The sequence below is a fragment of the Somniosus microcephalus genome, chromosome 10 (assembly GCF_052327205.1).
Source record: "Somniosus microcephalus isolate GS21.2 chromosome 10, FLI_Smic_1.0, whole genome shotgun sequence".
In the NCBI taxonomy this organism is placed as follows: Eukaryota; Metazoa; Chordata; class Chondrichthyes; order Squaliformes; family Somniosidae; genus Somniosus; species Somniosus microcephalus.
In genome coordinates, this window is record NC_140996.1 from 23200805 (window position 1) to 23226112 (window position 25308).

Consider the following 25308-nt stretch of genomic DNA (forward strand, 5'->3'; position numbering starts at 1 on the left):
TCCCCCCGGACCCCCACTAACCTGCTTCCACGCCCCCCCCCGCCCCACCCCCTGTGATCGGACCGATTTCATTACAAGGTTCACAATGGCCCCACTTAAGGCCGTAGCAGTTTGCAACTTAACAGGACATTTTTAGGTTTTCTTTTGCTTTTTAAAGATCAATTTACCACAGCAAGTATAATTAAACTGCCTGTTGAGGTTTTGATTTGTCTTGAGATGCAGCTTTAAGAGATTGGGATTTGTCTGGAAACAGAGCTTTAAGGGACTAATGTCCAGAAACTAATTAAAAACCATTGATTACAGATAAAACCTCAGCTATTTTCCATCTGTCATTATGTTGGCCAGCTTAAACACAAAATCTTTCCACATTTTGACCAGATTACATCATCTCCCAGGAAAGAAACCATTTCATGCAATATCCAACAGTTTGGTTGAACTGTTAAATATCTTCGTTTTTTTTAATGGGTTTAATGTAATTCTATGATCTTAGACATAACACTGCTACCCAAGACTGCAGCCAGACACTGATCTCAGTCTAGGTCATCAGCTTTCCCTAGCTTACTCTGAAACTTAGCCAGACTCAATAAGAGCCTAAAAAGAATTACTCCATCAGTCATTCTGCCTGGAAGCAACGTAAAAATATAAACCTGTCTTGCAAAATATTGCTGAAGGCAAGCTTTTTTTAAAATCAAAGTGATATAGAATAAAGCTAAGCTCATGAAATACCTGACGACAACAACAACTTGTGTATTTATATGGCGCCGTTAACGTGGTAAAACATCCCAAGGCGCTTCACAGGAGTATTATAAGACAAAAATTTGACACCGAGCCATAGAAGGAGAAATTAGTGCAGAGGTCAAAGAGGTAGGTTTTAAGGAGCGTCTTAAAGGAGGAGAGAGGGGTAGCGAGGCGGAGAGGTTTAGGCAGGGAATTCCAGAGCTTAGGGCCCAGGCAACAGAAGTCACGGCCACCAATGGTGGAGCGATTAGAATCAGGGATGCTCAAGAGGGCAGAAATCTCGGAGTGGGTGGGGAGGGGAGGGGGGCGCGCGGGGTGGTTTTGGGACTGAAGGAGATTACAGAGATAGGGAGGGCGAGGCCATGGAAGGATTTGAAAACAAGGATGAGAATTTTAAAATCGAGACAACTGAGACAAGAGGGATAATTTTAACATTGAGCAATGGTGCAAAATGGGAGCTATGGGATTAGCTGCCCGTTATACACCACGCCCGAAATTCCTTCTGATTGAAGTCATGGGTGGACAATTCGATATTGCACTTTTTAGATTGTCACTCAAAGTTAAAATTACCCCCAAGGAGCCATGTAAGCAAAATGGAATTATATCTACATTAATAGTGCTTTAAAAAAATTATAGTGCATTTTTTTCAAAATGAAACAGCAGTGGGATAAAGTTTGAATTCTTGAGGAAATATGCATACACGCTTCATACGTATGGGCAGATGCATGCAAAAAGAATTAAAGCAGATAGAAATCTGTAACTCCATTGAACGAACCCCTAAATATGCAAACTCTCATAAAAGATCACCTTTTTACATTGACCAGGGGCATAATTGACAGGAAAGATCATAGGAATTGGATGTTAATTTGAAAAAAAACTAGAAAACAAACTGAGAAAACAGCAGTACTGTAGTCACACCCAAATTTCTTTTTTTGAAATGTGCAAAAGTGTATTTGGATGCATAACTATAGTCGAAAAGATGATGTAGCAAAGAAACTGTGTGTCAGAGACAATTGTGTGAAAAAAGAAAAACACCTTCGAAGGAAATGAGGAAAAGGTAGGGAGCGTGACCAGTATCTGAATGTCATATTATACGTGAACAGGGCACCTGCACGGAATAAAGCTTCTCATTTTCACTGACAAAACTGCGACTGTCCATTTGCGTGTGCACAATAATGCTTTTGATGTGTCAAAGAAATTTGACATTTTTCATAAGAAGTTTTGAAGACTAGAAACATTTTCACTTCACTGAATAGCAAAGGCAAATAATCGGTCACCGATGAAGCTGCTATTTTATATTAACTCCAATCTCCTGTTAACAACTATTTGCTCAACCAATCTATAGTCATTGGTTCTCGAATCCATTATTGATTATATGGTGATTCTCTAAATTAATACTTGTATCATAAATGAACACTAATTGGATTTTTTACCTTTAATATTTGTAGTATATGAAGAAAAATCACAAGACGTGTTTATCTATGTTCATTGCAATTCATTCCCATTCACTGAATACTTTCTACCAATGTTCCCTCTAATTTTTTTGGGGGGTGAGCAGCCCCTTTAATGAGCTGCATTACCCATTCAAATATTTGTGCATGCGCGGTTTCTCCCCCCCCCCCCCCATTTAAAAGCCATTGAGCGGCCTGCGCGGGACCTCCAGACCGCTGCGGCCGCGCAACTGAACGGGAACATTGCTTTCTACCAATGTTTTGTGCGTGTGTTTATATTGCACACAGACAATGCAGCAAATGTTTTTTTTTAAACAGATCAGTCTCTGAGGTCTGTCCTAAGCTGCTTCATTGGTATGATTTGGTATGCTGGCAAAATGATTGTCAGAATTTGACTAAAGTGGCGAGTGTCTCATGTCTGCCTTTCCATTGTATTTAAACATACATATTTCAGGAATGAGGTCACAAACGTACAGATTAGTATTTTGCTGAGAATCAAATAGATATCCCAAGAAGAGTAAAACTTGCTTGCTTTGGGTGAAAATTATTATTTATACTCGCATTTAGTAATAAAAACTGTTATATCCGTGTATCTTAATGTTGTGTCCTTCAATAATCAGACAACAGACTGCAGGGAACGATCAACAGGTGTTTACTGAATGAGGGTTCAAACTGCAACTGACTGTACAGATCACGACTCAGGGTTTATATACAGGTGTGGTCACTGCCGGTACTACAGGATACAGGAGCTGTAAAAAGTAGTTCTCCCCCTTAAAGGTACATACATTACAAAAACCTTTCACCTAGAGTTGCTGCTCAACTTCCCTTATTGAAACCCTTGAGGAATCGTGCTTTGGGAAGCGGCTATTGTGGCTTCCGAGGGATTACTTGCAGGTTCATCTGCCGGTCACCTGCATGATGAGGCTTTACTGGGCTATTGTTGGCTTGGCACAGTGTCTTGGAAGACAGTTGGCCGTGTTCATGTACGAAGCAGCGAGCAAGGATGTGATTAGTGATGCAATTGCATCATTGCATTCCAGATTGTATTTGGTATTACAAATGATTTATTTTGCCATTATAAAGTTTTAACAACAATTAATTATAAAGTTTTAACAACAATTAAATATTAACAATTCATAAATTGCATTGCAAAAAATGTTATTGCAGCAGGTCTAACGCTTCTGGCAATGTGCATTTTATCTAGTGGCCAGCAGGAACAGCTGAGCAATGGGCCAGAAAACACGGCTGTCAGAAAAATGTTCAATTTGCTGGCATCATCTCTTTTATGTTGGGTAGCATATTGGGTAGGGATTAAAGAATGGTAAGGGAGCCACTGCTATTATTGGGTACTGGGAGAAACAACCATCTGAATCCCACGTAAAGTCACTCACATGCATCGGCAAATATTAAAAACACACACAGAGGCAAGTTTGTTTAATAAAAACAGAAAATGCTGGAAGTACTGACGTCACTCTGCTAAGTGCCAGTGTCAGCCGTGGCTCAGTGGGTAGCACACTCGCCTCGGAGTCAGAAGGTTGTGGGTTCAAGTCCCACTCCAGGGACTTGAGCACGTCAATCTAGGCTGACACTCCAGTGCAGTGCTGAGGGAGTGCTGCACTGTCGGGAGGTGCCGTCTTTCGGATGAGACATTAATCCGAGGTCCCGTCTGCTCTCTCAGGTGGATGTAAAAGATCCCATGGCACTATTTTGAAGAGCAGGGGAGTTATCCCCAGTGTCCTGGCCAATATTTATCCCTTTAAAACATAACAAAAACAGTTTATCTGGTCATTATCACGTTGCTGTTTGTGGGAGCTTGCTGTGCGCAAATTGGCTGCCGCGTTTCCAACAGTGACTACACTTCAAAAGTGCTTTGAGACGTCTGGTGGTCGTGAAAGGTGCTATATAAATGTAAGTCTTTCTTTAAAAAGACAGATTTACATTTTGGGTGTAAAGACTACTTCAGAGCTGAAAACTGAAAGGTAAGAAAACTCTGGGGCAGAAATTCCTCCCCAAACGCGTGAGTACGGAAGGGGTACCCACGCGTCTGGCCAGAGGAAATGCCGGTTTTCAGCATGCACAGCGCATGCGCTGAAAACCGGCATTTCCTGTCCTCTAACCCAAGAGGTGAAGAGGCTAGCGCGTGCGCTGTAGGGGGCAGCGCGTGTGTCTTGGATTTTCTCTGTTTTGGGGGATTTGCGCATGTGTAAAGGCCTCCGGTCTTTACGCTTGTAAAAAGCACACGTAAGTATTTATTTTTACAGGTAAGTGGTGTTTTAGTGCAATTTAGAAATTCTTTTTCCACAGGTTTATTATTTTAAAGAATCTACAATAAGGTAAGTTTAGTTTTAGACCCTTTTTATTAAAAATGTATTTATTTCAAAAAAAAAATTGTTTAAATTATTTTTTTAAACTTATTTATACTTAATTTAATGATTGGGATGTTTTTTAAAATGTTATTTAAAGTTTAAGTAGTGTTTTGGGGTGCAGTACTTCTCATGAGTTTGACAGTTCTTACTCTCAAACTTATGAATGAAGTTTCCCCTCCCCGGATTGGCTGAACAGTGCTCACCTGATCCCAGCCGGCACATCGCACTAACTACGCCGCTGGGTCAGGTTAGCACAGCGCGTCGACATCAGAACCGGGCCACTGAAAGGAAATCCACTGCGGGCCAGGTTTCAGATGTCGGCGCGCAGGGTGAGCGCACATCGGGGGCTTGCACGCGCGGCAAGCCCCCGACACCAAGTTCTGGGCCTCTATTATGGTGGAAGAAATACTCAATCACCAAGGGGAAGTTAATGGGTTGAATGGCCAGCAAGCATTACATAGAATTACAGAATGTACAGCACAGGACAGGCCATTTGGCCCAACTTGTCCATGTTGGTGTTTATGCTCCACACAAGCCTCTTCCCACCTTAATTCATCTCACCCCATCAGGATAACCTTCTCTTCCTTTCACCCTCGCGTGCTTAGCTAGCTTTCCCTTAAATGCATCTGTTCTATTCGCTTCAACTACTTCTTGTGGTAGCGAGTTCCACATTCTAACCACTCTCTGGGTAAAGAAGTTTCCCCTGAATTCCCTATTGGATTTATTAGTGACTATCTTATATTTGTGGCCATTGGAGAGGCAGTAACCTTCATAAAAAAAAAAAATGAATCAGTGAAAATATGAAAATACATTGGAAGAATGAAATAATGTGCAAATAAAAAAGATGGTGAAAAGCATGGGGAAGACATGAGGTCTGAAATTAAAGCAGGAAATACTGGAAACACATATAACGTCCACCTATCCCAAAAAGGGGAAAACAGGCCCACATCTGAGCCCTCGTAGAACAGTGTCCTCATCAAGGGCCAACACCCAAAGCATCAACACTTCTCCCTTAGATGTGAACAGGCCCACTGCACATACCCGGCACCTCTGCTGTAAAGAAAAGAGAAAAGCTCTATCTGAAGTTATAAATTCAATATTCAGACCAGAGGACTGAATTCCCAGGAGAAAAATGAGTTACTGTTTGTGAAGCTTGCATTGAGTTTGGTTGTAGCAGTCTAGGCAATCAAAGATCAAGAGGTCAGATTAGCAATCTACATGTGGGACATTTGTGGGACTGAAAACATTCACAATAAAGAAAGGAAAATGCTCAAAATATTTTTCACAATGTTTTTGATCACCATCTTGGTTTCTCCACCTTGCTGCGGACTTAGTGCTGGAAATAAGACTCATAACATAATAAAATTTGCAAAAAGTGACTAAACATATCTATACATTAGCATTTTCTATATATGAAATGTCTGTAATTATTTCCATTGGATGCCTGTTCCCATGTGAAAAACATCAATTAGAGTTCATGGGGTTTCCCAGAGCCATCACTCTCAGCCAAAGTGTCTCAACAGGTCCCACTATGCATTTGTGTCTACATGTCACATTGCCTTTTTTAATAGGCTTAGACCACACTTAGACTACTGTGCACAGTTCTGATCTCCATACTACAAAAGGATATAGAGGCACTGGATAAAGTGCAAAAATGATTTATAAGGATGATACCAGAAATGAGAGGTTAAAACTATCAGGAACGACTGAACAGGCTCGGTCTCTTTTCTCTAGAGAAGGCTGAGACCTGACCTAATAGAGGTCTTTATGAAGAAGTTCAATAGGGTAGATGTAGAAAAGATGTTTCCACTTGTAGGGGGGGGGGGGGGGGTGGGGAGTCCAAAACTAGAGGCCATAAATGGAAGAGTCACTAATAAATCCAGTAAGGGATTCAGGAGAAACCTCTTTACTCAGGAGAGTTGTGAGAATGTGGAACTCGCTACCACATGGAGTAGTTGAGGCAAATAACACTGATGTATTTAAGGGGAAGCTTGAGAAGTACATGAGGGGAAAAAGAATAGGAGGATCTATTGATAGGGTTCGATGAAGTAAGGTGGGAGGAGGATCATGTGGAACATAAACACCTGCATAGGCCTGTTGGCCCGAATGGCCTGTTTTTGTGCTGTAAATACTATGTAATACTATGTAAATACTCTAAACAGATATTGCATAATATATCAGTGAATAAATCTGTTTTGGCTTAGTTCAGATTTAGTCAATGATATATTTGAGTCAATCAACATGGTTAACTTAACAGATAATGGTTATAAAAGTCAATCATTATCTGTTCGCTCTGCAGACAATTTTGAGTGTCATACTTTGAAGTACAACATCTGTGCATTAGGGGAGACTGCAGATGTGTGACAAGAGCAACACTCATTAAATGGAGAGCACTTAGACATTAGTGGTTAAACAACTGAATCCAGTCACTTTAGTACATATTTGTCCTCTACTTTTATGAATGGCTGTACAATCCTACACAGGTGTGATCACTTGGAGACCTGCATTTTGATTTGTTAAATATTGCTTCTACTCAGTCAGGAGTGGTGTTACTACCCATCATCGCAGGGCAGGGAGTGCTCGAGAGAGAGGAGCTGCTGTAATTCATAAAATGGAAGCAGAACCAATTGTCTATTGTAAAAAAGCAACTTGCTTTTTTCCCCCACATTCACACAAGGATGATACAAAAGAATATCCTGAACATAAAAAAACCCCATCTTTTTTGGTACATTGGAATGCACTGCCTGAAAGGGTGATGGAGGCAGACTCAATCATGGCTTCCAAAAGGGAATTGGATAAGTACCTGAAGGAAAAAGTTTGCAGGGCTGCAGGGAAAGGGCAGGGGAGTGGGACTAGTTGAAGTGCTCTGGCAGAGAGCTGGCACGGGCTCGACGGGCCAAATGGCCTCCTTCTGTGCTGTAACCATTCTATGATTCTGCTTATGAGAAGAAAAATCTGACAGAAATGGAAATCAATGCTGACGTAACTGACTCATGTGCTTTCCATTCACATGGCCTTTCACTTTAATGTTCCATCACCAGTGATGTTTATCTCCACTGTATGTAATTTAGGAATGCTTTTAAGTGGCAATAAACTTTCAAATGATTTAAATTTCAGTTATTTATTACAATGAGATTAGAATTGTGCACCTACGTGCGTGGTTGGGCCAAGGAACATATTGCACTTCTTTCTGCCCCTCCCCTCCCAAAATGATAGTTAAATATCGAAAACAAGTGGGATAAAATCATGCCGTGTGATATTAGCATAATAGCACTTTCATAGGAATTCTTTTGTCTGCAATTGCCATTATTAGCAATTCAAGACCTGTACAAGAACATGGCTTGTCTTTGCCATATTAGTAACATAAACACTGCCAAGTTTTTGCTTTCATTTATTTATCCTTTCATTGTAATCATTTAATTCAACCCCGTGTTCGCTGACCTGCGTTGGCACCCGGACCGGCAACGCCTGGATTTTAAAATTCTCACCCTCCCTTTCAAATCTCTCCATGGCCTCGCCCCTCCCTACCTTTGTAACCTTCTGCAGCCCTACAAGCCTCTGAGATTATCTGCGCTCCTCCAATTCTGGCCTCTTGCACATCCCCGATTACCATCTCTCCACCATTGGTGGCCGTGCCTTCAGCTGCCTGGGCCCTAAGCTCTGGAATTCCCTCACTAAGCCTCTCCGCCTCTCTCTCTCCTCCTTTGAGACACTCCTTAAAACCTACCTCTTTGACCAAGCTTTTGGTCACGGGCCCCAATAGCTCCTTATGTGGCTCGGTGTCAAATTTTGTTTGATAACGCTCCTGTGAAGTGCCTTGGGATGTTTCACTACGTTCAAAAGGTGCTGTATAAATGCAAGCTGTTGTTGTAAACATAGTCATTTCCATTCTCTCTCCCCTTGATATTGTCACATTCTACCATAAAACCTTGGGCAGTGTCCTTCACTGTTCCACTGGAAACTATCAACACTAAACCATGCCAATAGGAGGATTCCATTTGTTTCGCCTCATGTGGATCTTCTATGAGCCCAACAATTCCTGTTGCAGTCACTAAAAAATATTTTAAATGTTTTGTTTATTTGACAAAGGCCTGTAAATGTTAACATACATACCTTTGCATGCTAAGAGTAGGCTGAGTAAATATTACCGGTGGATCTTCTCTGGCAGTGCTTGTACTATGTCGGGGATATGCTGCTTTATAACAACAGCAGTGTTACACTATCTAACACACAATGTAATAGTCTGCTGCTAAGATGGGGGCTGTATTTGGAATGGCCTATCCCTTTAAATGCCATTATCAACAACAACTTACATTTATATAGCGCCTTAAGCGTCCCAAGGTGCTTCACAGGAGTAATTATCAAACAAAATTGGGCACCGAGCCACATAAGGAGATGTTAGGACAGGTGACCAAAAGCTTGGTCAAAGAGGTAGGTTTTAAGGAGCATCCTAAAGGAGGAGAGAAAGGAGGAGAGAGAGGTGGAGAGGTTTAGGGAGGGAATTCCAGAGCTTAGGTCCTAGGCAGCTGAAGGTAATTGGCCGCCAATGGTGGAGCGAGTAAAAAGCTAACTGCTGTGGCCGAGGTAAGTTTGCAGATTGGCAGCTGTTTATAAATTGCTAGTTCCATGTTAGAAGAAACCAGCAGGAAATGACTGGTTTAGGGACTCTTTTTTTGTAAAAAAAATGCTGTCTGTTCATTGTAACTTGCCTATTTGTTTAGATTTGTTTCTGTTTTATATTAGGTGAAAGTGTGAAAGAAGCTTTATAAGCGTGACACTTTCAAGTGAGTTAGATGCAAGACTTTTATATTTAAATCATAGGTCAAGTCTGGTGGGGATGTTTATAATATGAATATCTTAAAAAAAAAAAAAATCTGTACTTCAGACAGTTTAAAATGTACTCCACTAACACATTTTCTCAACTTGAGAGTGTGGTGATATCACGTTGGCCTCGCTGTTCATTCCTCAGATGTCAGACTGCACATCATCAGGAGTGGGGGAGGGGTGGAGATGGATGTGAACTTTGTGGTTCAGGCTGTGAGGAGACTGGCCATGGAAAGGTCTGGAAATAATTACTGCTATCGGGGAAAAGGGAATTGTCTGGAAACCTCGGCTTACCCCTCGTTCAGATTCCAGAAGCTCTGGTTTGACTCTTGCTGTCGGCATCCCGTCAAGCATTAACATTATGTTCTCAAAGGCGTCTTTGCTGTTCGAGCACTGCAGAGAAAGTAGAAAATAGTCATATGTCAGAGGGCCATTTTGCAGTCTCCTCCCACCCCCCCTCCACCCCCGCACCCTCACTCCAGCAGAAATGTCTAAAATGAATATTAGTTATTGCAATCATACAACTTGAACTATTCAGACACTTAGGTTGCATCCCTGGGCATCAGGCTTCACTGCGGTTTACTCTGCTGTCCAGGCCAGAGTGTCAACGAGCTAACTTGGCGTTCTGGGGGTCCTAGTGCACTGTGCCTCCCTCTCGGAGACCCAAGAGGACCTTGCCCTCCTCCTGCTTTGTTTGAAATGCAAGCTCCCTTTCGGAATCCAGCCAGGGATACAAGAAGCGCAAATGCCTCAGGCTACATCACTGGCAGACACTGAAGGATGAGCGGATGGAACTGGGCCCCCTTGAGGAAGCATTGCTCAAAGGGGAAACAGCTGCCACACAGAAAAATATCCATGCAACCCAGAAGTGGAACAGTTCAGGGTGAGGAAGAGATTTGAGAAATTCATGATTAATGAACTGTTTGGAAAAATTTATAAGCTTGTGATGATGTTTTTTTCTCACCACCCTATTACAAGCTGATTTCACAATATTTCATGACTCACTAAATTCATCATTAAAACGGTCCCGAGAAACATAGGGCCATGACTTACAGCTTTGCATTTGTTTATTGATCAAGGTACATCACTTAAGGGATCAAAGTCAAGTTTACCTATTCTGCTGACCTTCCCCAGCCCATTGTCTTCCCTTTACTTCACCCAGTCATGATTTTGATTGCCTTTGTGCTTGTTTTGAACACGATTTTTGCTACTCAATACTACAGAAATCCAAGTTCATCTGCTGCCTGAATACCCTTCTAGCTCCTGAATTGTATGATCACCCTGCCTTTAACTAAATATTTCTCTCCCTTCCGCGACCCTCCACTTTAGCAGCTTTTCCCCCTGGATTTTTTCCTATAAAAATGTTCACTGTTTTCCTGTACACGCCACAGGGTAAGAATTTCACCGATTGTCACAGCATGGTGTGCGTGCACTTGTGAACATTTCCCCAGCATACGTTTTTTAGCAAAATCAAACACATTCTGCAGTGGGGGGAGGGGGGGGGGAAAAGAGAGCGAGAGAATCGGAGAGGTACAATGGAAGAATACTCGGGCTGTTGAGGCTGTGAAGATTTGAGGAGGTCAGAGTTTGGGAAGATTGGAAGTGGGAACACTTCTATATTGTGAACCAGTTTTTTTTTTTTTTAAAGTGTCCACCAAAACATGAGTAAAGGAAATGGATATTTTTCAGTGCATGGAATCATGTTACGAAGGGCTTGCCTGATGCTTATACATTTGAAAGTGCAAGGAGGTATTAATTTTTTTTTTTTAAATACAAGAGGAAGACTGCTGCAGAAGCAAACCTGGGGGGACCAAATTAAAATCGGAAATCTTTATTGTTTGATTAATGCAAGATCACCGAGGTTGGAGGTCACGCGGTTGAGCGCGACACTGTGCAGGTACAATTGGTCCCAATGTGGAAGTCCCGAAAAAAATAAAATATTGAAATTGCGATGGGAGGACTTCATTTTTACAGCAGCAAAAAGCTGGAAACAAAGCAAAAAAAGTTAAAAACTCCTGGGGTAGAAATTGAAACCTCGATGCGGCCATTTTATGGATGCAGCGAGGGCCTATTTTGCGGAGCAACAGCTGTGCCCCATCAGTGCCGGGGGCTTGGGTGCCTCCATATTGGCATAGCGGTTGCCCAGGCGCCCACCTGAAACAGGCATCTGACTCCCTTGCATATGTAAATGAGGGGCCCAACAGCCACTGAGGACTCCTGCACTAACTTGGTCGGCAATGAGTGGAGCATCAAGATTCTTCAGAGGTCACTGCTGCCGAAGCAGCAGCTGCCGCCAGAAACCTCATTTCCTTTTTTTTCCCCCCCCTGAACTTTCCCATGGAGCCAGGAAAAGCAGCAGGGGTGCTCCTCCCAGCTCCACAGCTTCCATGTAATTGCCGGGCTGCAATTGGCCTCCCACCCGTTGCCCTTTCACTTTCACCCCCCACCCCAGGAATTACCTTCGGGCTGCTGCCACTGAGGAGGGTGACCCAAAATTGAAGCCCCCACAATGGGCGAGCTGCCTCTGCAGTGAGGATAAGTGCCGGCAGGGCGCCCAAATTATTACAATGAGGCCCGAGTTCCAATTCCAGCTGTGCCTCAGGCCTCCCAGTTGGGGCGCACTGAGGAGGCCTCAATCTGTAAATGGTTTTGGGGGCCTCCCAAATGCTGGCTTCAGGCAGTCGGTGCGACCGTTCCATCAACTCCGCGCACTGCTTCGGCCCCTCACAATCTCTTATTTATAAACACCTGGTTAAGAACTTTTAGTTCTTTCTCTGAAGCATGTCTTCTTGGTAAGTTTAGGTTGGCGTACGATCTTGGAGTATTACTTCTAAAAAAAGTCGAATTGAAGCAGTGTCCAAATGCTGGAAATCTTAAAAATAAACATAGAAACATAGAAGATAGGAGCAGGAGTAGGCCATTCGGCCCCTCGAACCTGCTCCGCCATTCAGTGAGATCATGGCTGATCATCCAAATTCAGTACCCTGTTCCTGCCTTCTCTACATATCCCTTGATCCCTTTAGCCTTAAGAAATATATCCAACTCCTTCTTGAATATATTTAATGAATTGGCCTCTACTGCCTTCTTTGGTAGAGAATTCCACAGGTTCACCACTCTCTGGGTGAAGAAATTCCTCCTCATCTCTGTCCTAAATGGCTTACCCCTTATCCTTAGACTGTGGCCCCTGGTTCTGGACTCCCCGACCATTGGGAACATCCTTCCAGCATCTAGTCCGGCTAGTTCTGTTAGAATTTTATAAGTTTCGATGAGATCCCCTCTCATTCTTCTAAACTCCAGCGAGTACAAGCCCAATCGACCCAATCTCTCCTCATATGTCATTCCTGCCATCCCAGATATCAGCCTGGTGAATCTTCGCTGCACTCCTTCCATGGCAAGAACATCCTTCCTCAGATAAGGCAACCAAAACTGCACACAATACTCAAGGTGCGGTCTCACCAAGGCCCTGCACAACTGCAGCAAGACATTCTTGTTCCTGTACTCAAAACCTCTCGCTACGAAGGCCAACATACCATTTGCCTTCTTAACCGCCTGCTGCACCTGCATGCTTACTTTCAGCGACTGGTGCACAAGGACGCCCAGGTCTCGTTGCACTTCCCCTTCTCCCAATCCATTGCCATTCGGATAATAATCTGCCTTCCTGTTTTTGACACCAAAGTGGATAACCTCGCATTTATCCACGTTATATTGCATCTGCCATGCTTCTGCCCAATCACCCAACCTGTCCAAATCATACTGGAGTTTCTCGGCATCCTCCTCACAGCACACACGCCCACCCAGCTTTGTGTCATCTGCAAACTTGGAGATATTACATCTAGTTCCCTCGTCCAGATCATTAATATATATTGTGAATAGCTGGGGTCCAAGGACTGATCCCTATTGGTCTAATTTCTGTTTGATAAAAACTGGAATGGTTTCATCTAATGCTGTTGGATAGCTTGTGTTCCTGCTAGCTGTGACTGAACCATGCATGAATGCGGTCAACAGCATACTTGCACACCAATAATAAATAAGCACTGTTCATACGTACTGTATTTTTAAAATTCGTTTATGGGATGTGGGCATCGCTGGCAAGTCCAGCATTTATTGCCCATCCCTAGTTGCCTTTGAGAAGGTGGTGGTGAGCTGCCTTCTTGAACCGCTGCAGTCCGTGTGGTGAAGGTACTCCCACAGTGCTGTTAGGGAGGGAGTCCCAGGATTTTGACCCAGCGACGATGAAGGATCGGCGATATACTTCTAAGTCAGGATGATGTGTGACTTGGAGGGGAACTTGGAGCAGGTGGTGTTCCTATGCGCCTGCTGCCCCTTGTCCTTCTAGGTGGAAGAGGTCGCGGGTTTGGGAGGCGCTGCCGAAGAAGCCTTGGCGAGTTGCTGCAGTGCATATTTACCACTGAAAGCGCCTTACCACCCACCCGGGGAACAATTTCTCCCATTCGGCGAGCACCCGCTCTTCACTTTGCATACACCCTCTATAATACAGCCATGATCAGGAACTTGCCATGAAGGGAAATGTAGACACAAACTTACAGCTTGGCACAGAGCTTTGGGGCATGGTCATACTCGCTTTTGTTTCGGTTCTGCAGTGTTGCTGAGCTCTCATGCTATTTCATCTCATTCAGCCTCACGTTTTAAAAAATTTGTTCTCGGGATGTGGACGTCTCTGGCAAGGCTGGCATTTATTGCCCACTCCGAGTTGCCCTTAGTTTGATACAACGGAGTAGCTTGCCCGGCCACTTCAGAGGGTGGTTAAGCATCAGTCACATTGGTGTGGGATTGTAGTCACATATAGACCAGACCGAGTAATGTCAGCAGGATTCCTTCCCTATTGGACATTAGTCAACCAGTTGGGTTTTTATGACTTTTACTGATACCAGCTTTTTATTTCCAGATTTTTTTCTGAATTCAAATTCGCAAACTACCATGGCGAGATTTGAACTCATGGGCAGGATTTCCATTGGGCCGTGGAGGCGGGATTGGAGACGTGTGGGGGGTTAAAATGTTAAAATCAGGGGGCATGAACCCATCCCGCCCCCATGCCAGTTTCCAAGGAGGCGGATACCCAACCTGTGCTGGGAGCCGCCTCCCCGAGGCGGGAAGAGGATTAGTGCCAATTAACTGCCTGTTAACAGGTAGTTAACAGGCAGTTTTTAGCCTAATTCCTGAAGTGTGGGATTCCCAACGGCTCCAAACCACGCCAAGTTAGCGAGGCGGACCGTCGGGCTGAAGGGCTTGGAGGGTTCGAGATGTCGGGTGTTCAGGTGAGTGATGGGTGCATGAGTGCAGAGGTAAGTGTGTTTGGTGTGTGTAAAGTGTTTAAAGAGGTTTTACTTACCTTTACTTACCTGTACAGCCTTCCTTCCTTCAGGTCTCGGGAGTCCCTCATCTCACCGGCACAGGAAGCAGAATGGCCGCGAGCTGTCAAAAGTTGTAGCATTCAGCTTTCTGTTCTGGAGAGATCTCTAAATCAGCCTGAGAGGAAGGAATTAACTTTGTGTACAGATTGTCAGTTTTTGACAGCTTCAAAGAGCTGTCAAACGCTGATATTTCATCTGTCAAAAGCTCTTGACAGATGAAATGTCAATCTGTGACGTCACCTGTTGCCGGGTGGCCCTTAATTGGCCTGCTGAGCCCGCTGGGCGAGCTCAACAAGGTCAATCAAGTGAAAATCGCGTGGGTTGGCCACAATTCGATGGAGGCGGGATTACAACCCCAAAAATTGTAGTCCCGCCTCCTACACGCCTCCAGTATCAAAATCCAGCCCATGTTCTCTGAATTATTAGTCCAGGCCTCTGGATTACGAGCACAATAGCATAATCTCTGTCCAGGAATACAGGAGGGCAGGAGAGGCATTGAGTGACACACTCTGCAATTTTTCCTCTCCCTCTACAGCAGGCAGGGAGTTCAGGCTTTAATCACATCAGGCTGGATTGGATTGGAACTTGTATCCCGGGGGTGGGGGGGGGGGGGGGGGGGAAGGATAATGTACTAACCCAATACATCACCCAGTCTCTGCTGAATAATTAAATGAAAAAGTTGCATCTCTGTGGGCTCAACTAGCTGATCTAGCCTTACAGTCTTCAGGAAAAACACATGCTTCTCTAATCTCCTACAGCCCTACAACCCTCCGAGATCTCTGCGTTCAGCCAATTCTGGCCTCTTGCGCATTCCCGATTTTAATTGCTCTGCTATAGGCAGCCGTCCCTTCAGCTGCCTCCACCCTAAGCTCTGGAATTCCCTCCCTAAAACTCACCACTTCTCTAGCTCTGTCTCCTCCTTTAAGATGGTCCTTAAAACCAATTTCTCTGACCAAGCTTTTGGTCACTTGTCCCAATATCCCTTTATGTGGCTCGGCATCAAATATTGTTTGATAACGCTCCTGTGAAGCACCTTGAGACGTTTTACTACGTTAAAGACGCTGTGTAAATACAAGTTGTTTCTGTGGTTGTAGATAGATACCAACATTAAAGTAAATATACCCTTGTAGAATTGTTATGCATTCTATATCATCTGCCCTAAATAGTTAGTAAATCAGTTCTGGCTCATTGTCATTGCAAACACAACAACTGCACTTATCTCAATAATATCTAGTTAATTGTTCAATTTGTGAACTGTGCTGAATTAGCATAAATTAGAGACTGTGAGATAGATTGTGATTTTGTATGATAGTGTAAAACGAGTGATAGCGAATCAACAGCCCATTTACAGCTCCCCTAATTTTTATTTCTATTGAAGTCAATGGAAATAAAATCAGGAGAGATGTAAAATGGGCTGCCGACTCGCTATCGCACCCTTTACGCCATCTCACAAAGTCAAGAACTACCCCAACATCTGTGGATGCTGTGTCACCCATGGATACTATCCTGGCTCACACTTTAGCAATGCACAAAGCACCCTCCATGGGACAATAAACCCCAGGACAGATGGGAGGGAAAATTTGAGGAGAAAAATAAATTTAAGAACTAACCCTTATTACAAAAAGAAAATACTGCAGATGCTGGAAATCGGAAATAAAAACAGAAAATGCTGGAGATACTCAGCAGGTCAGGCAGCATCTGTGGAGAGAGAAACAGAGTTAACGTTTCAGGTTGATGACCTTTCGTCAGAACTGGAAAAAGAACTGCTTTTTTCCAGTTCTGACGAAAGGTCATCGACCTGAAACGTTAACTCTGTTTCTGTCTCCATGGATGCTGCCCGATCTGCTGAGTATCTCCAGCATTTTCTGTTTTTAACCCTTATTACAAGATTGACTATGGGAGCACCAATACAAGCATGTATCTAGCACATCTTCTTATGGTTTTTTAAGATTCCTCCATTGAAAGTTACCAGGGATCACCATGTATCAGAGCTTTACAGTGAAGTGCAGTGTTTTTAATCACACTTGATGCAAAAATATCTTGTGATTGGAATAGAAAATACAATGTAATGCAATTGTGAGCAATTTTTAGTGACCTGGGGCTGTGGATGCTCAGTCGCTGAGTACATTCAAGGCAAAGATCGATAGATTTTTGGATCTAAGGGAGTCACGGGATATGGGGATAGTGCAGGAAAGTGAAGTTCAGGTAGAAGATCAGCCATGATCTTATTGAATGGCGGAGCAGGCTCGAGGGGCCGTATGGCCAACTCCTGCTTCTATTTCTTATGTTCTTATGTACATCTCCAAACTTCTTAACCAACAAGAACTTCTGTTCACATATTATACATAACAATTAGTATACTTCACTTGCACACCAATATTTTAAAAATGTGTGCCGGTCTATTTTTCAAAAGCTATGGAATTTTTGAGTCAGCTAGTTGCTTAGAAAACTATATGGTGGTTGAAAGCAGAATGAGGGATTCTTGAATCATCACATACTTACCATTCAACAACACCAATGATGTTTGATATTTGAATGTAGTGATACTAAATCTGTAGGATGCTAAATGACGCTCAAAAGAGGTCAACCTGTGCCTCCAATATGGAAAAATATTTCGATAAAAGCAAGGAGTCAGTCACCAGTTACCCAGCAATGTGTTAGGCCGAATTCTTGACCATTTGATCAAAGGAGAGTTTCAGTATTCAATGACTCGAGTTTTGTAGGAAGGCAGACTCAGGAACACCCTTCTCCATAAAGACATTAGACTTGAATAGGGAATATTGTAGTAACTCGATGCCAAATTCAGCCGGCTCTGTAAAACCAGCCCACCTTAGTCTGTGCATGGAATTCTGCAGTCAGACTGAATGGAGAGCTTGCTTCATAAAACCCGTGACATACATTTGCTATCCCCTGGAGTGGGCAGGGATTTCATTGGCAGGAAGAGCCCACTCCTTAAAGCCACCAAATTCTGGTCAGCGGAGAGAATTTTGTAGGAAGGCTCAATGCCAGAAATAAACTGCTCTGTAAAACTGCCATACTCGGGGTGGGGGAATCACACTGCAACAGACATCTGGGGAGACGTATCCCTGGATCCGCACTGGAACAGCCAGATACAGCAAACTTTGGAACATTGGGTGGGTCAGTGCACCCGCTTACAAAGGAACCTGTCCGATTTTCCAGTATTCTCTAGGCACAACTCCTTGCGCTGGATACAGATTCGGGAAATTCTCCCCTATTATACCCTGCAGTTCAAATTCTCCTTGGTGGGATTCACACAATGAACAAAAATTAGTTTAGACAGTCTCAATTTGGCTCCCATTGGGCATGAATCCACATCAGAAATGCCTACTATTTGGCAGTCTCGCTTCGAGACGCCATCAGAGTAGCTGCTGTTGGTAATGGAAGCATAAAGGGTAATTTTCCTACTTTGCAGTGCCTGCGGTGGTTAATTTAAATGGTTGGAAAATAATTTGCCGCCTGAATTTCTGATACATGATGTTAGCCAGCAAGGCTAGTGGGTTAAGTAACCCTGCGACACTAACACGACGATGTAGGGCACGCTATGATCAGTGCCAGAGAGTCTGTGTCACTCACATCCCAGGCAGCTTTTACAATCTTCAGTGACGTCTGGTTTAGTTAGAGAATGGACTTTGTAACCACAAAGCCACAAATTTAATAATTAAGCTAAATCAACTCCTGCCCCTGAAGGGTCAAGAGTTCAAACTGGAATCCATCATTCTAACAGAAAGTGATTTCTTTTTAAAAGAATTTATCAGATTTTATCAGAGCTGTAACCTCCCCAGTGTTCACTCCAGTGTGGGACAGAGTGCACATAGTTGCTTAGCATAGCAATTGCACTTGATTTTGTAATGTAACAGTTAAAAAAAAAAACGAGCCTGCTCTTCATCGCGTCCATCTCCGAGTTCCCTATCTCAGCCAGATTATCAGCAATTGGTGCGGAGGCACCAATGAAGCATTTCCCCAGATGGAGGGAAGAAGTGGAAGCTGCGTTAACCCTTGCTGCTGTGCGAAGTTGCTAACAACTATATCAAGCGTGCCGTTGAGAGAAGCCCAGTAATAGATTTCCTACCCCCGTGCAACAACTTGGTCTAAGAAAAGGTGCGTGGCAATGAGGGCAGGGAATGAATTAAACTGCAATAAAATGGGCAGTGAAGAAAGCTCCCATTATAACAATTTCAAACAATAAGATTGTACTAAATGAAACAGGGTTAGTGTGTTGGCCTTTCCTATCTGGGTCTTGGCCATAACAATAGATAAAGGGGAAAAAATTCAGTATCGCCCCGTTTGGGGCGCCATTATCGGCCGTGCGCAAAGTTTAGCGCCTGGCGCTAATTATCGCCTCCGACGGCAAACTTGGCTTTTATCGCCCCTGGAGGTGATTGGAGCGCTAAATCAGGCGCTTCACGCCTGTCTTAAGGCGCAAAGTCTGAGGAGCGAGGTGTTACCTCAGAGCGCGGGCGAAGCAAGGAAGTGCATTTCAAAATGAACCTGCAAAGTGCTGCTCAGTACCCAAAACTCCTTCACACAGCGTTGAATCTCTCCAGAAGTCTCTCTCTCTCTCTCAGAATGCGTGGTGCAAAAATGTCACCAACAAAAAAAGGCAGGAAGCGGTCGCCTTTAAATAGCGCTCCCCCAGGCCCTTCCTGACTGCAAAACGCTCCCCTCAAGCTGTCGTTGCTAGCGGCAGGCGGTAAGGCAGGGGGCACCACTCAATTTCCAGTCCGGGGCGCTACCGGGGCTTTGCACACTTGACTGACGTCACGATCTGCCGGCGCAGGAGATCGTGGCGGTAGTGTTTAGCGCCGCCGCAAAATGTCTAGTTAATTTTGCGGCGCAAACATCGCCGCGCCCGGGCGCTAGTTGCTTTGCGCCCCATTAGCGCCCTCTTAAGGTGCTAGCGGGAGGCGCAAACAACTGAATTTTTCCCCCAAAGTCTCACTTTGGTTGTAACGTACTATGTCCAATGAGTTTGGGCTGTCTCCACCCAGTTTTTAGTGGACGTGTGCCTATAATAAAAAAAAAGTCTAGAATATGGCACAAATTGACACTCAATTAGCAATTGCACAGGATGGCTGCTGTGGCAAATAAATAATGTTACTCTGGTGCAGTCGAGGTACTCCTCTGTGGTGGGGCTGAGAAAGTTTACTCTGCAGCTGACCTTGGTATGCTTAACCTTCTCGTGCTTAATGCCAACATGCCAGAAACTGGAAAATCTTCCATTTCACAGCAATGATATTCCTCACTTTAAGCATGAAAACAATTCACACCCCAAACAGTTCTCAAAAACAAACATGAATGAAATAAAATCATTTTTCCTGTTCCAGCTGCGCAGGCACTTGGAATAGTCACTAAGGAGCATGACAACTCATTTATAATACAAAGTACTGCCACTCTATACTGAACAGTGCCGTGACTCAAATATCCAGGGACCCAGCTAGTATGACTTTTCCAACTCTTAGGAACTATTGAGGATAGCGCGCCACAGACGCATATTCAATACGAGTCAGGACAACCAGCCTAAAGACTAAAGGTTGCTGCCTCAATCAATGTTAACCAGGCATATTTTCAAATCTGCCTTCAGCTTCCCAGTTCAAACCATGCCTCTGTTTCTTCATACCCTGGCAGCTGGTTTCCTGGTACTTAATCATCTGCTTCAGGATTCTACTCTTTACATTTACTTGCAACCCCCAACAATCACAACCACCTCACTCTCCTGGGAAATAGGGGGATACTCCCTGTAAATCTAACAAACAAGTTAACTGAAAACAATACAACTAAATTTACAATAACAGGATAGCCTCATGACTACTTAGTGAGGATTTCCATTGATATTCACACAGGGTTTCTGTTTAGTAAAAGTGTTAAAGTAGCACATTTAGATGAACAATAAAATGGCTAGCATAACAAATGGGAGGCCAGTGAATGACTAATCCATTGGACAATGTGCAAGTGTAAAAGTATACACACAAATGGAAAGAAATCCAATTGTAATGCATTGCCTTCCAATAAATAAATAAATAATGGATGGTTTTTTAATTGTTGGGGTTTTCTCATTTTAACTTTGTGCTCAGCAGGATGAAGGATCTCAGTGCTGTGGAACGAACTGGTTTCATATTGGCCTGGATTTTGCAGTCAGCGGCGAACGAATGGCACTCGCCGTTCATTACGATTATAGCTGTCCACAGACTTCTCGTGGGCTTTTGAGCAACAATTTACCGTCATCGGGAATCCGAACCAGCGTGGCGCCCTCTACAGGGGATCTGGGACCCGTGTGAACAGGACAAACAACAGCGAGGCTCTTCAGCCAGATTGAAGGATCCTTACTGAGGCACGCAGAGTCTAAACCAGGAAGGGCAAGTTAGAATTCAATGTAAAATAATGTACAGAAAGCAAAATAAAGAGAGAGGGAAAGAAAGATGGGATTAAGAGATAAAAGAGACAGAAAGAAAATAAGTTACAAAAAAATTCTTGTCATTTTTTTTTAAATCTTCAACAATAATTAAAATCTGAAGGAATGAGGCTCTATACTTGTAAAAGTAAATTTTTAGTGCTGGAGAAGTTGTTCGGCAGTAATTAAGACTTATCATGCCGTTAAAAATTCACTTAGACTTGAATAAACACACCCTAACTTTTTCTAGCATGTTGAGTGGGTATCTAGTGGGTAAGTACCACAACTTCACACCCATCATGTGTTTGAATGCCGAATCTCTCAGCAAGGTACCGGTGTAGCGAAGCTTGTGCCGGAGCGGGGCAAATCGGACAGCAACTTCCTGATTTCCGCGTTTAACTGCGCACGTGCGGATGCCAGAGGTTACTGTCTGATCTACTCCACAATAAGGATGAGCGCCGATAGCCTCAACTTTATTCCTACCGCAAAATCTTATTTGTGCTCCCATTGTACAGCACAGATAAGATAAAGGACCTCGGCGAGTCGGAATCTAGAGGTCTGGTGGAAATGGCTATTACTGTTCCCCACTGTATATTGTGTTAACATCAAACCTTATAAGCTGAAGGCAATTCAAGATTTTTTAATTTCTTTGAGGTGTGCTGAAACCATGAAACAATGAAGGTCCTTTGATGTCATGAAGCAGCTGTTATGACATTGAAGTAGTTATGTGACATATAATAAGACAACATTTTTAGGTCCCTGGGAAAGGAAATGAAGTTCTCCAATTTGGTTTACATTAAACCCCCAATTAAAAAAAATATGCTACACATGTAGAGGAAAAACATCATTCTGTATTCACGTGTGGCTTTGATTTATGTAATGCCTGGGGGAAATTAAGATATAATCTGCAGCTTTACTTTCACAAATACCTGAACTTCAGCCTCTAAAGCTAAATCTGAAATAAACCGCACGCTCCTCCACAACAGACCATTGCTGTGGAGCAGGAATCTGAAGTAACCGACTGGCCGGTTTTACTGATACAGTTAAATCATAGCCTCGCCTACCAGCCATCAAGGAGATTGCTAAATACATCAGCATTGTAGATTTTCAATATTCTCCTTCCTTTGCTGCTTCATCACCAGCAACAGTACATTTAGCAAAGAACCTTTTTTTTTAAAGAGGATGTTACAAACTACAGGTCAGCACTGTCCCTATCTGAGCAGCACCGCCGTGTTTAAATTAGGATTTTTTTAATGCAGTGGGGTGGCCATTTAGTGTCGCAATGTGGGTTTGCACTGGTGATCCCCTCGCATGCGGAGTTTCTAATCCCAGCTGCGCAACCATGGGCAAATACTTCACCACAGGATGGTGTGAAGAGTAGAGAGAGCCGCCTCTGCTTTTTCTGGCCCACTGCCATGTATCTCTTTGGAGCCAATGTTGGATTGGGTTTTGTACTCATTTTCAGTAGAATTAACAGGAAGAATTTCATCCCCCTAGATGACATGCATTCACCACCGAAGGAATACGTCCAACTATTGTATCTAATATTAATTGGTGACAAACTCGGCAATGGAGACATCTTATTGACTAATTCTTCTTCTATAATTTATCATGTTCAAATCTGTCCCTTTAAACTCATAATTATTTTACTTTGTGATTTTTTTTGCCATTTATGTTAGTTACTCCCTTTTGTTTACATTTTTCATTTTGTATCCCACCCCAGTCTCTATTTTTCTTCCTTCCTCCTATTCCTTCCATTGTTGTTTCGCCTCACTTCTTTCAGTCTCTCTTACGGTCAGTATCTTTCTCCTCCTTTCACCTTATTTCTGTTTCCATTTAGTTTCTGTTAAATCACAAAAAGGTGTTATTTTCTGGTTTTAAACAGCAGAAAAGTTAGGATTGTTTATGTATCGTGCGATCCAGAAACCTGGCAAATCAAAGGTTTACACGACTGTAAATGACAGTAGCACAATTGTTGGAGTATTTGGGTTGTTGGGGGGGGGGGGGGGGGGAAGGTGGCGAATGGTACTAATTCTCTATCACAATGGAAGAATATACCTGACTCTGCTAAACAATGCAGCTCATTGTTAATTCAAAGCCATTTTGGCACTGGAACAAAGTTTGAATTATCCAGTAATCCAGATTAAGCAATCTAAAATAGAAGAGGCATTGAATTGAATTAACAGATGATTCGAATTAAGTCACCCTAAGTTCACCTTTCTCCCATCTTCATTGCCCTGTTGTAGCCCGCTCAAGTAGCATGAAGTTTGTCTTGCAGCTGTGGCATTAAGACGCATTTGCTGTACTATTAATTAACTTTACCTCTTTAATTTTCATAGAATTAAATGATTATGGAAATTGTATGGCATTCAATATCAGGGAGTACATTTGGATAATTACTTAACTTCTGAGACTTTTGCTCGGTTGCTAGTGCACATAACTGTTCAGGAAATGGGGGAAACCAAACAAGTCTTGGCGAATTATTATACTGTTATTTCCTCTGAGGCATGAGAATAAAGTTAGGCATTAAAATAAATTTATAATGGTAAAAATAAAACAGCGGGGTTTGCGTTTGCACATCAGAAGGTGAAAAGTATGCCGCGGTGTGAGCTGTCTGCCATCCACCACGGTACTTGAAGATGCAGAACCTTCAAAGCCTGATTCTGTGCCCTTTTTAATATTCTTCACCTCAGCCCCAGTTGAGAGCTGCTAATTCAACAGTGGCCCGAGCTAGAACCTGGGACATTTCTGGTCCCGCCTCCTCCTGAGCCTTGCTGAAAAGTGCATGTGTGTGTGTGGATGCCAAGGAATGACAGGACAGAGGAGCGGAGCTATTACATGCACCGTGGTAAAATAGCCTGCCAACACCCTCGCTGTCTACGCCCCGCTCATGAAGAATGGACACTTGGGTGGGGCACCAGGAGGCTGCCAGCCTCTGTGGAACCGTACCCAGCATGAGTCAGAAAATCCAGCAAACAAAATCTATTTTGGTCAATAGTAGTGTATCTTGTACATTAAACAGACTCCAGTTTGTAGTTCACTGTGTGAACACTAAAATAGAACAAGATGATATGCGTGACCCGTGCAAATGCAATCCTTGCTCTGGGTGTGGTGCATAGGAGGATATCATTACCTCTTGATGAGTTTATGACAACAGTGCCAATTTTAAATGGATAAATATATTTCCATAATTTCAGTCAATTTGCTGTGCTTGAACCACAGCACTACCTTTCCACTGATGACAATACATAGTGGTCCGGAACTTGCCGGAGCGGGGCATTTCACAGCATTCATCGTTAGTTAGGCTTCCTCCTGCACCCTTCAGTTCAAAAGATCCTTTGCACCCTAACTTGCTGGAAGTGCGAGCCAATAACGGGCGCGGCGAGGGCAACAGGGCATCTGGGACCTTAGTGAACGACGGGACCAACAGTCTATCTCCTTAACCAAAGAGATTTAAGGATTGAGAAATAAACAGAGGAAGGGCTGAGAAGGAGGGTAAATTAGAGTGGGTGTCTGGAATTAGAGTCAAATCAGGTTCAGAAAGAGAAATAAAAAAAAGAGGGAAATAAATATTGGATTTAGAGAGTAAAAAAAGACAGAAAAGGAAAAGAAAAACATGTAACATTTAAAACTGGGCATTTAAAAAATCTCCAACAACAATTTACTACAGTAAACTCTTTCATATCCAGCACCTACAGGACCAGGATGGAGCCAGTCGATGAAAAATTCTGGATAACAGAGAGGTAGGCAATTTTTAACAAAAAAAATAAAAACCACGGACCAACTCGGCCACCGCGGGAAACTCGGACTCGGAAAAACGAGTGCTGGATGGATTCGACAAGATTACCGGTTATCTATTTTGCCGGTTATTAAAGAATTCCAGATGATTAAGTGCCGTTTAAACAAGAGTTTACTGTACATGCAGGAATGTGATTGAACAGTTTAAATTGTCCCCTTTCTGGGTCAGAAAGGTTGATTGACGGTCACTAGCAATCATTACGTCATTAAAAGGGTACTTCGCGCTATTAATTACTAGAGTTTAATGGACAATTAATGTGCAAATCCAGCATGTTCTTACAAATAACAGGGAGGCGAAGGACGAGATGCCAGTTGTGCGAAGCAAATGGCTGCGCGGCGTAGCAAGCTCT

General features: G+C 43.2%; 1 protein-coding gene across 5 annotated transcripts in view; it reads right to left on the bottom strand.

Annotated features, from left to right (window-relative positions):
- The window catches only part of klf12b (Kruppel like factor 12b), a 301662-nt gene that overhangs the window by 156940 nt on the left and 119414 nt on the right, over window positions 1-25308 (bottom strand). For all 5 annotated transcript variants that reach the window (XM_085998493.1, XM_085998489.1, XM_085998491.1 and 2 more), the window contains one exon: window positions 9674-9772. In XM_085998493.1, the coding sequence (XP_085854619.1) occupies window positions 9674-9739 (66 nt within the window). In that variant the 5' untranslated portion in view covers window positions 9740-9772. The remainder of the gene's footprint in view (window positions 1-9673; window positions 9773-25308) is intronic.